The 12,771-nt window shown below is 39.1% G+C and overlaps 1 protein-coding gene across 1 annotated transcript in view; it reads right to left on the bottom strand.

Annotated features, from left to right (window-relative positions):
• The window catches only part of LOC308131806 (polyprenol dehydrogenase), a gene marked incomplete at its 3' end in the record, with an annotated part of 29,706 nt that extends 17,475 nt beyond the window's left edge, over positions 1–12,231 (bottom strand). Inside the window, exons 1-2 of the mRNA XM_080498657.1 lie at positions 12,079–12,231; positions 7,605–7,712 (exon numbers count right to left, since the gene is read on the bottom strand). Of these exons, the coding sequence (XP_080354783.1) occupies positions 7,605–7,712; positions 12,079–12,184 (214 nt within the window). The 5' untranslated portion in view covers positions 12,185–12,231. The remainder of the gene's footprint in view (positions 1–7,604; positions 7,713–12,078) is intronic.
• Positions 12,232–12,771: the final 540 nt, after the last annotated feature.

Below are 12,771 nucleotides of genomic sequence, written 5' to 3'. Positions count from 1 at the left end.
GATCTTAAATAATTGAAAATGCAACTTTATTTAACGCGTCATCTAATTGTGCCTAAATGCTTTTACAGGATTGAAACTTTGACAACACCAAATGATTGAACCTCCACAGTGAAAAAAGCCCCTAAAATCAGTTGTTCAGTAAAATGCACAAAAAGGCAGAAAGCTGCCTCTCGTGAGCCTGTTCAAGAAGCTGGCGCCGCTTAAAACAAATTTTAAACAAATGAAACATTTGAACTTTATTTTTTAGGTGAGGAGCAGTCAGCTTCTTTACTATTGTGAGTGATCGCACAACTCATTACAGGTATAATAAGTAAAATACATTTTACCCAGACTAATTTTTCCATGATGCAATTTTGTCAAACAAATCACAAAAAAGCTGAATATTTGTAAAAGAACATTGCAGCAAAAACTGGTGTTAAATAGGCTTTCACATCTTTACATAATAAGGTACAGATACTATTTTCTGAATCGAGGAGCAAAGTAGGAACACAACAATCCGACTTCTCCATAGTACTGATATGAGCACTAAATAATGCAATTACATGTATTACAATCACTACAAAATACTGTAGTCTCTTTGGATGCAGTTAATTTACATGATGTTTGCATCACAGCACACTTCACTGAAATAAAGCCCCACTGTCAAACTGTGCTTTGGTCCTCTGACTTCAGGCCTGTTGCCACGAGCTAATGTTTAATAAAGGAAGTGAAATACAATACATTGAGATCAGATAACTTATTTTGAAAATGATGAAATATACAATCCCTTTCGTGTTTGTATTTTCTGCCTGGAGCAGCTGTGTCTGGTGTATAGGGGGGGTTACATGGGCAGTAAAGGTTTTGCAAATCATTTTGCAAATGCACCACTCAAATCAAATAATTTCTCGAAATATGATCAACCTCGTCCATAAACTGCAGTCAGCTTCACCTTTGTTGCTTTTATTTATTGTCGAAAATCATGGCTTACATTGCTCCTCCTTTCCTGTCAGTCTTTCGCAAGGTGTTATTGGATGTGTTGTGTCGCACCCCTTTAACATTTATGAAGAAAAGGCCCAATATCAGTCACTGGTATCAGCATCATTGCGACAGATGTCACTACTCTGTCACAAGTCGTGGTCGATGCTGAAGAATGGCAAGAAAGCATTTGCACATTGAAATCCCGACGATCAGTGTTTTGTGGCTTCTTCTGGACAGGAGCTTTTTCATAACAGAACCTTTACGAAAAAAGACTTATTTTAAAACAAAGGAGTAAAATCTGAAAAAAAAAGTAATAATAAATAAAATACTTGTGTATGCAATGACCAGGCTTTAAACCCCCACTGTCTATAAAAGAGTCACTGAGGGAGCAATCAATTGAGAAAATATTGGCCAACAAAACAATAGAACATGAGCTCCCTCAATTTTATGAAATGCTTGAATGTCCTGGCACATCTGCGACAGGAGCAGACAGCCACACACACACACACACACACACACACACACACACACACACACACACACACACACACACACACACACACACACACACACACACACACACACACACACACACACACACACACACACACACACACACACACACACACACATACACACAAGTAACCCACATGTGCATTCCCATTTACTCTATGCACACACACAGACACACTAATCTTGGATTATCACACTGGCCTTTTCAAGGGCATAGCATCATTTACCCTGATGCACCTCGGTTCAGGCAGGGCTGAAGGAGGCAGCTCCTCTCTGTGACATGTCACAAAGGTCACGCCAATACACAACAGCAGCGGCAGGACACACACACACACACCTCACACAAATGGACTTATTAACACAACTAGCCGCTGCGTGACAATTTCCTGTCCTGTGATCATTTACCCAAACTGACAGAGAACACTGTATGTCATTAAATACACGTCTCCGCACAAGTGCACAAAGCTCTCCATTAAAATAGTCACTGATTAAAAATATGCCCGGAGGAAATGGTTTGCCTACTAAATATTTTGGGCAGGGGGATAAAAATGTAACCTAATTAATTTACTGAAATAATCTTGCTGCGGCGTAACAAATGAATAAATTGAGCGTGACACAGAGTAAGTCCTAACAGACCACTCGAGCTTACACTGACACCTTCGGTTTATTATTAATCTCATACATTTTAAAGAGGTTCGATGGGAGAAAAAAAAAAACAACAACTTTGCTGGGGGGGACAAATGAATAAATAAAACATACAATATCTTGGTCAGTAAGGGTTCATCCATTCATGGAGCACTTAAGTGCAGCGTCTTTTGGTTTAGCGAGCACAGGTTTTGGTTGTGCTCAGTCACCATGACGGAGTTGTAACTGCATTTGGTTGAACCTCAGAGGAGCCTTTCTCTGTGTTTACGTCATGCAGTTATTATCATGCAGGCTGTAAAAAATCTGTCCAAGCCGCAAAGCTAATTTATTGTCAAAAAAACTAAGAAATCACTAGAATTCAAATCCTGTTTGACGGGAAAAAAAAACAAACAAAAAAAAATCCCCACTGTAAGCACAAGTGCAGCTCCTTAATGTCTGATTCTGATATTTGGCTCCACAGAAAGTCTCTTCACACAAGCACTACGCTTCCACTCCACCTGAAATATGCATCCAATCCATTATCAGAGAGGGATCTCCTTCACCATAAATATATTCACTTCATGAATTATCTGAAGAAGTTGGCGTAACTAAAATGGAGACAGAGTCATCGGCTGTGGGATCGCTTCAGTACGCAAAGGATTGACTGGTACTACAATAGACACTTAAACTGGCACTTGTATGATTAATTTTGTGCGTGTGATCATACAGACAGCTCACATCTCATTTATGTTAAGCTCAAACCGTCTCCAAGGAGAACCTGACATTGACTTTGCAGTAGACGTGCTGAATGAATAAAAGCAGTTTTCTTGAAAGTTTTCAAAACTCGTGAATGGAATTTCAAATGTAGCCTCGCCCTGGAAGCTTGTTCCATGAAAACAAATCGCAGTTCTACGGCATCTTAGACCAACTACATATAAAAAGCATCGGAGCTATGTAAAATGTTTCATACCCAAATTACTTCAATCAAAAAAGAGTAAGAAGAAATTAAATAAAAGTACAAATGAAAAGGACAAATCTCAGGTCTTGTCTAGAGTAAAGACGACAGAGGATGTTACATAAAGCCCATAGGGAGTGAACATTTAAGCAGATGGTAAAGGACATAAGGGTCAGCTGCCACATTATTTTGAAGGATTGCTACTGTCATTTTAAATAGTAACACTGATGCAAACATATACACCTGGGCCTGTTATGCCATGAAGATGCTGATGTAAATATCATGAGCATTAATGACTGCAGTTTGTGTCGATGATGAGGTTGATACTTTAAATTCTTCAACCATTTATCAAAATAAACGTTATATAATATGCAAAAACTTTAAGATAGACACTTCAAAGACATCGATTTTCTACTATGAATGATAATTGTGAATATCTGGAGAGAAGAAAGAGCATTTATGAATGTTAGATTATCTTACTACTGCATATTAAAGACATCCAACCCACAAATATGTATCTGCTCATGACTTTGAGGGGTACATGCACTGTGTTTTACTACCTATCTGAGTGAGCTGATACAGATTGTGTGGATAGTTGTGCGCTGCAGACAGGCTAAGGGGTATTTAGTCTGCATGGCATATCAATTCAGTATAGACATCAGTATGTGTCCCTGTGAAAGAGTGACATCAACTTGTTTATTTTCTAAGAGCGACTACACTTATTTGAACTTTATGACTATGTCAAGAAAGCAAGCATTGAATGAGTGTGTCCATCACTTTTTCCAAGATTCAACATGAACTCTTGATTTGTGGCAGTTATTCAGTATTACTCTGTATTTCTGACACTACTGGGAGGATCATGTAACAAATGTGTGACACAGTGAGGAAGCCCTGGGGGCCACTGTGTGGAATCAGAAATGGGTGCAAAGTTTTATTTCTCTGCTTTCTCGAAGGTTTTGAATTTTCTCGGTATGACAAAAAGATCTAGGAGCGATGGTTATGAGACGTACCCATGCCAAATGCAGTCAGCAGCTACAGGGTAAGACGCAACACGGTTAAAGGAAGCGAAACCAAAGATGTTAATGTAGTCATCAGCACTTTTACTCAAAAGGTTCCTACATAAGATTCCATTATTTCTGAGAGATGGGTTAAATGCAAACACCACATTTAGCTGTATTGTTGCATAGTTGACAAATAACGGCTTCTTCTCCTTCAAGCCGCTGTTCCTTGATCGTTACATTGTTAAACTTAATTTATTCTTTCATCGGCAACTACTCCATTTACACCCTTGCCCCAAAAATTCGCCAACTCAATCTTCTTGAAGCTCGTGTCTTCATTATTTTTCAACTGTCTCTGGAGACGCACTCACCTTAAGAATCATCCAAATCATTTCTTCCCATTGCTCCTCAGGTCATCAAGTAAACTCAGTATTTGTTGTATCTCAACGTATATCAGGGAAAAACACCAAAATGAGATCCCTTAATTGCAACTTTGATGAAAGGATTTCATTTTCTTCTGTTGCCCAAAGGCAACAGTGTGAGAGCACATTTAAACTACTTAAAGCAATCGTTGTGTCCATAAGATGAAGCATGGGCATTACAATAAATCGTAACGCTTTGCGCAGAAACAGGCCTATGGAGGAGCTTTCTTCACAGCCTAGTGTCAAAACCATCAACTGAATACTCAAGTGTGTGAAGGGGCTGCATTTAATCAAAGATGAAGACTTGAGCTGTGCAGCATTAAGGAGGAGGACATCAAAGGTGGAGTGATCCACATATTTAGGCAAGTGGCTCTGAGTGTATAGAACGAGAGTGATAGCGCATCACCACGGGGAGCTGCTGTGAGACGACGCTTCAAGGAGAGCAGAAGAAGAAATCTGCAGTCTCACTTTAGAGATTATTTATATACAGCACACATAATGCCGTCATGTAGATCATTGCTTAATCTGAAAGTTCAACCTCACACTGTTCTAATCTGCTTTGTCTCGTTTTTTGTTTAAAACTTTTTAAAGACAGCCTTTACAAAGACATGTAGTGTTTTCTTTGAATGAATGTTTTATTTTATTGTTTATTTAATGCAATTTTTTTTTATATATATATATTTTGAACTACTTTTGCTTTTTTTCCTTAAAAGTATTTTAATGTTCTTTCAATGTGATATTTCTACTTATTTCAAGTGTATATAAAGAATCTGGATAGTGTTATATGAGTAAACTGGTCATGTCACCTCACCTCTGGAATGCCCTCCCCCTCCCTGTTAGACAAGCCCCCTCACTGTCCGTTTTTAAAACTCGTCTTAAAACACATTTTTATTCTTTGGCTTTTACCTCAGCGTGAGACTCTGGTCTGGTTTTAGTGCCTTCATTTTTTGTTGTTGTTTTAACCTCTTATGTTTTGTTTATTGTTTTAACATCTTATTGTTTTTATTGTTTTAATGTTTTTATTTTGCGACTTATATTTTTATTTATTTACAATGTACAGCACTTTGTTTCAGCTGCGGCTGCTTAAAAGCGCTTTATAAATAAAGTTGATGATGATGATGATGATGTCTTAAATGTCACAAATGTTTTTTGATCTTATAATTGAAATGAACGACTTTGCTTGTTTTAGCACATGTTGAACAGCATGTTGCATTGTGCACACAGATATAGAACAAAATACAAATCACTCATTTCTGTTGCTGCATATCAATTATATTGCCACAGATCATGTAACTGAATAATTAGTGGAAAAATATAAAAGCCTATTCAGCAAAACAAAAAAGGCTCCTTGTAAAATGTATGTGAAATTAACATCCAGTTTGATGTGAGACTTTGAATGCCAGACAGCATTTCAAATCTTCTCACAGAGCCATGATGCAATACTGTATATTAAAAAGATGGAAACAAACCTTTGTGATGTCTGCACCAAGGCCGACGGACTGAGGTTCATGTCAGTCTGCGGCACAAGCACACACGCATGATGCCTTTTACGACGACTGCCACTGCTCAACCTTATTGTTGTTTTCTCTACGATACATTTTATCTCATTGTAAAGATGTGCGGTTATCAAGAGCTCGGCATCTTGTCATTAGCGGAGCCAATATCCCAGCCTCCTCGCCCCTGAGCTGAGCTGGACTTATCATCCTCATGCTTTAGGACGGCAGTGACAACGGGGATATTGGGTACCATAACGCTGGTGATTGACAATCTGCTAGACGGTGATTCAGCTTAACACACTGACAACACTTCCTCCTCCAGACAGGAGAGCTTTCATTTCTTCCTGCGTTGCTGCCGCAGAGCCATTTAAAAACTAACGCATGTCTGTATAGCGGTGATTGAGACATTCTCACTATTATGTGTGATGCTGCGAGGTTATTGTGCCATCACTGCCACATCTGTGCACATTCTAAGGGCTTTGACAAATTGATTTTTTTTTCTTCCCAGTATGCCCTGCACACACACACACACACACGCACTTACTTTCAGTAGTGGTGAATATGTGATGTGAGTCCAACATCATGAAAACATCTTGACTTATCTGAGAAAATAGTTTCCTCAGTAAAATGTGCTGTATTCCTTCCTCTCGTGCCAATGCATAGTAATACACATAATGGAACAGGTTTTTATTTTGTAGTGAATTTCAGGAATTCCTCTGTGTGCAGTATGTGTGTAATCAATAGCTGCTTTTTAAAAAAAAAATTCAAATACAACTTTAAAATGTTTTTTTTTCAAACCTTGTTTTTATTTTCTCTATTTTTGTCAAGATCTTTTTAACAAAAACCTGGCTAGAAGAGATACTCCAGATGCAAGTGTTACCTCAGAGGGCTTTCCAACGGCCAAAGAATTGATCTGAGAGTAAGCGACAAGGAAAGACTCCGAGGGCTTTTCACCATTGTTGACAGCAAATAGCACCAACTTGGTGCACTGTCCAGAGGGGACATTCCAGCTGGACAGATACTGAAATATAAGAATTTGAGCTACATCTACTCTGATCCTGGTTTTAAAGAAAATCCCCAATTCTTAGGCTGAGCTAAGGGTCAACATACACCTGACAGACAGCAAAACCCCTGGCTTTCATTTTGTTGTGCTTTGGGACTGTAATAGAAAATGCCAACATCCATTTAACTGGAAAGCTGGAGTCTTTCGATGTCACTGATTTAAACTTTGCAGTGCAAAAGGGAAAGAAGACTATGGAAAAAGAAATCAACATACTCAATATCAAAAAACCACACAAAAAAGAGCCAAATCATTTTGAGGGTTTGCTTGTATAAATAAAAATTATTCAAAAATGTAAAGGAAAAAAAAGCAACCGCTATTAATTATTCTTATTTTTGTCAGACTTGCTTCCTAACTTTCTCTCTGCAGTATTTGTTTCTTTACCTCATTGCATTGTCATTTTCATTACTGTTTGTCGTTGCGCTTGATGTTAATGTTACAACGCAGAAAGGATTAATGCCATTATTTGTGGTGTTTTTGTACTTTTCAAAAGGCTGTCACACTGTCATACTCGTGTGTTTGTGCTCTTGCACCTCCTGTTCTGTTTGCATGCCCGTGGTGTGGTGCTTGATACTGTACCTATGATAACATGCGCCCCCAGGGTGGCCATGTGGCGGACAACCTCATAGCCGATTCCCCTGCTTCCTCCGGTCACTATGACAACCTTGCCATCTTGTCTGGGCATCACTGGCAGAAGCAGAAGGGGGCACACAGATATTAGATAGAAAGTCATTTACTAACGCCGCTTTGTCAAAACAGGCATACTTTTCTCAAGGTGAGAAGTCCTTATAGTTAAACCTGAAGATTGTTTGTAAAATTCAGTGCCGCGTTATGTTGGTTTTTAAATCCTTTCATGTGGCATCACAAAGTTTATTTCCCTTGCTCTTCAAGACTCTTGTATTTTCCAGTTTCAGGCATACTTGAAACAGATGACCAGAATCATTTTACATATGTTTAAAAAATTATAGTGGCTCTTTTTCCCCACGTTTTAAAATACATGGGTGCTCTCATTCCTTAAATATTGTCATGTGGACCCTAGTCTGATGGAAATGTGACCCCAACTCGTGTAAATGTGGCAAACCACTTCTTGCCAGGACAAGGTTTGACAATACAGCCTGATGAAAATAGTAACCTGGTCAGGTTTTTGCTGTCCATTTCTACACCAGTACACAGAAAATGCAGTATGATGAATGGATAAAAAGATTGTATCTGATAAAACAGGGATAGAACCCAAAGCCACAAAGCATCTGTTCAACCGCAGAACAATCTGATCATCTGATGTCCTTTGCCTGTGTTTGTAGTAGTATAAAACCCACTGTAATATATACATATATAATATATAATAATAAACAATATATACAATAATATTATATATTATTATTATATATTATTATAATTCTGTATTCAATAGGAATTTGAAGCGTTTTTATGTGAAATACCTTCAAGAAAATAACATAGGTCACCAGAGACATCACTTCAGAGATACAGTATCTCTGAAATCTATTACATAAACACAAGATAGCACAAACAAGTTTTATGGTTAGGTTCATCTACACAGCAGTCCTGTGTAGATTTATTTTTTGCACTGTGATCGCTTAAGCAGAATATGTTTGATGACTGGACGCCAGCATTAGATTGTGCTGAAATCGTAATTCTTGGAGGACTGAAAATAAATAGTACTGCACACTGACAACAGACTGAAGTGGAAGAGCAGCAACAAGACGAAGGGGAAGAGCTGACTTTTTCTCCAGCTGCAGCTGAGATTCCTGCGACGTGCAATAAGATGCTGGAGATCCTCGATCAGTCTGTTGTTATTTGCTGCTGCGGCTGTGTGAGCAGTCATGGAGGCGGTTGTTGGGACCATTATGTCCTCATATGGATCACTATTTATGTTTTGGTTGGCTATCAATAATGATTAATAATTATCAAAGATAGTTATTAATAATGTTGAAATTTAATCTGATCTGTATCAGATACCTCGGAGCACCACCTGTCGTAACAGGAAATGATAGCCAATTCAGTTATATCAGTCTCATAAGATATACTAAACAGTTAATCAGGAATTTGAATTAATAGTGAAATTAATTACAATTACCAGAATTAACAGTAAAGCTTGAAGGATTTTGGAGTTCTTAACACAGAAGAGGTCGACATTTCATTCACCCTTGTGCACATTAATAAAACAGCAAGTATGATTCCAAAAATATATTTATTAACAATGAAAACAAATAAAACACAGATTCTAACTACCTATATACAGCTGGGTGTGTGTAGGTGCATGTGTGTGTGTGTGTGGAGAGAGAGAGAGAGAGAGAGAGTTGGAGGGAGTGTGTGTGTGTGACGTGTGATGGAACTACAAAACAAGATGGCGGATCACAAGAAACTACATTCCAAATGGAGGTTGTCAGAGAACAGGAAGTCTGTCCTTTACAGCTCGGCCATGTGCTGATAGCAAAAGAACAATAGAAGCTAGCCACAGCATCTGCTTCTGTGTGTCTCTGCTAAGGGACCATTTCTAGAATGAGTTTATGTGAATGAGACTTGTCTTGTAAAACGTCAGGAGTCGTCAGATGGTGTTCGGTTACGGTGTGATGTTGTCTTTGATGTGATATGTGTAGGGTTGCGAGTTAACAAGTTAGTAAAGCAGATTAGCATGCAGACCCTGTGTCTGTGGCAGAGCTAACAGTGGTTTACAGGTTGATAACGGTGCCTAATATCATTATCAACAGAACGCGATCACTGTAACAGAATCAACACATCTTCATAAAGTTAAACAGTTCTATGCATGGCATCAAGTTTAACTAATCTCAAGTAATGCCCAGTTGTTACCACTTCCTTGGAAGAGTTCAGTTGTCGTGCTGGAGGGAAGCTGGTGCCTTCTCCTGTAGTTAGCACCTCCTGCTAACTGTGGTTGCTGGTTCTGCAGGCTGAGAAGAAGAAGGTGGAGTTGGTGTTTCAGGAGCTGTCCTTCTTTGCAGCGCCTGGCTGTCCCTTTGTTCAGACTGAGGAGCTGATCGCTCAGGCCTGTGATGGCTTTCCTGCTTGTTCAGGAAAAACACAAAGAAGTTCTGTGAGGGTCCCTGGTCCCGTCCTGGAGGAACCGGTTGGTTTCCCTGGAGAGCAGACTCTGGGTGCTGGTCTCTGGATCAGGGGAAGGTCTGACCCTCGTGGTGGGTCAGCAGATGAGTTGAGGAGTGGAGGCCTCTGGTTGCCGGCCTCTCGTGTTAGCTGTGTGCTAACACTGGATGAGCTGCTCTCCAGCAACCCACCTCCTTGGAGTTTGCTTTTGCAAGAGTCCTCTGAGTGGAGGCTGGGTGAAAGCCTTTTGTCCACGTGTGACTTCAGAGGTGTCGAAGCCTGAGAGCTTCAACCAATCAGTGACTGGCTGATTGCATGGGGGAAGAGTCTTGTGAGCAGAAAGGGGGGGGTGGAAGGTCCTGGAGAATGTCCCCCCTTCCCCACTCTAGGTGTGAAAGGCCATCACATTCCTGGGTCAGAATTCATGTCATGACTGCGTCTCATGACAAATGAATATTGTCTCTCCCCAGAAATGAACAAACTTTCTGTGGTCCTGCAGATCCCAACAGGTGATACCATCTGAACTGATATACACCGGTGAAGAAGATTTGCTCTATCATTGGATGCACAGTGGACAGTTTTGAAGATGTAAAGGATGCTGAACAAATGGTCATCAAATATGAATAACAGAGATCATCCTCTCCAACACATAGGGGATTGACAGGGAGCACTTTTTGTCTCAACAGACTGCTGCAGAGCTGCATTTATTGGGAAACATCCATCAGTAGCACTGTTCACCACCTTCCCTCATAGACTACTTTCTTTCAACTCATTCCTGTAATAATTTTATCAATTGATCACAATGCATTTGAGCATCACAACACCGACATTTCTAATCATAACATGTGTGCATTGTCTCAACACTTAAAATAAACTATCATTAAACACACATTTACTAAACACATTTAACACACATTTACTAAAGTTCTGCCACATACTGAAAGCTCTCTTGAACAACAGAGGGGTCAAACACTTACTCATTGTATGTTATGTTGAATTCTAAAGCCATTAACTCTGAATGAATAAACACAGTCAATCCAGTAGGAAAAAGGCCCAGTATATAAATTTAAAACAAGGTTTCATGTGTGCAATGAGTGTCAGTAGTGAGCAGTTAGTTTTTATAGTACACTATTTGACACCAAAACGTTTAATGCTTGTTGATTTTTACATTCCTAGTCATGTTCTGCTGCAGTTATGAGAGGGAAATAAACTGGAAGGAAAGTAATAAGTAGAGTCGACTCACTGCACACTTGTGGTAAAAAGTAGTACTAGACTAGACAACAGTCCTCTCTAACATTATAATGTAAGTGGCTATTTGTTTGTTTCTTTATTGCTAGTCATATCACAATACTCATTATTTTCAAATATAGCATGCTTAACTAAAATCAAGCAGCTCAACAATTAATGTCTATTTTTTAATATATATATTGTATTGTTTGCTGTATCTATAGTTTCTTTACTCAATTTCTGTTTACTTTATGTTGTATCCATAGCACACATTGCGGGAGAAACCAATTTAAAATACTTAGTTTGTTTCATTATTGTGTGACGACATTGTATTCTCGCTAAATCTTTCCAATCATCAGGCATACACCAGACTCCATTAAAAATAGGACACCTTTTCAACGAACGCACTTATTAAAAAAAAAGAAAACTATTTTAAAGGACTTCTTTGAGATTAGAAGTAAGTGACAACATATTTCGGTTAATTCGGCATAAATTAGATGTCGGACAGACATTAAAATCACGAGTGTTTCGATGTTTTCTTACACAGGCTAACGTGGCTAGCTGGGTTAGCGCATGTAGCATGGTAACAACACATTGATAAACAACAACACCGAATGTTACGTTACGTTGTGTGGCACGTGCAGTGTCAGTACTCCCGAGCCGGGTGTCGCTCGCTGACAGCGTCGCTCCTCGACTCGTCAAACTTAAACGGAACGTGACGCACAAAGTTAGAGAGAACTGGACCAACCTGGTAACGTTAAAGCGCCGCCGAACAGCTGAACCAGCAGGACCCTCAGACCCAGCAGGTAGAGTCTGATAAACGGCAGGACATGAGACCGAAAGACGGACCACATGTGCTCGGAGGAGGAGGAATAACGGAGGAACCAGACGGAGCAGCCAGCCCGTGCAGAAGACACCTGGAGGAGAAGCGCAACTCAGTCTGCGGGACGTGTTCCAATTTAAAGTCAACCCACATTCATATGGGGACACGTCCCAATTTTAAGTCAACCTTCCTCCATACAAGGTCCTTCTTAGTGAGTTACAGGTCGCTGTTTACTAACACGATCAACATGTTAATAAACACGGTGGTGATGTTTATCAACAATGCTTAATCTTGTTGCTTTAAAAATCTAAATAAACATTTATCAAAAATTACATGGCTTCTTCCTGCCGATTGAGAGTCTGCGTTTGCATGGGGTCTACAATGTTTGAAAACATGGCTTTAGATACTCCATTGTCATCTGACAATCTGAAAACATGTCTCCAATGTTCATTTGTAACTCCTAATAGCGGTTGTGTGTTGAGACTATTTAAGACTGAATTATTATTTTTTTATTATTATTATTATTATTATTATCATTATTAGTATTATTATTATTATTATTATTATTATCATTATTATTATTATTATTATTATCTGTATTAGTATTAATAGTTTTGG

Source organism: Blennius ocellaris, assembly GCF_963422515.1.
Source record: "Blennius ocellaris genome assembly, chromosome: 6".
In the NCBI taxonomy this organism is placed as follows: Eukaryota; Metazoa; Chordata; class Actinopteri; order Blenniiformes; family Blenniidae; genus Blennius; species Blennius ocellaris.
Note: the sequence above shows the minus strand (reverse complement) of the source record. Positions and strands in the feature narration are given on the sequence as shown.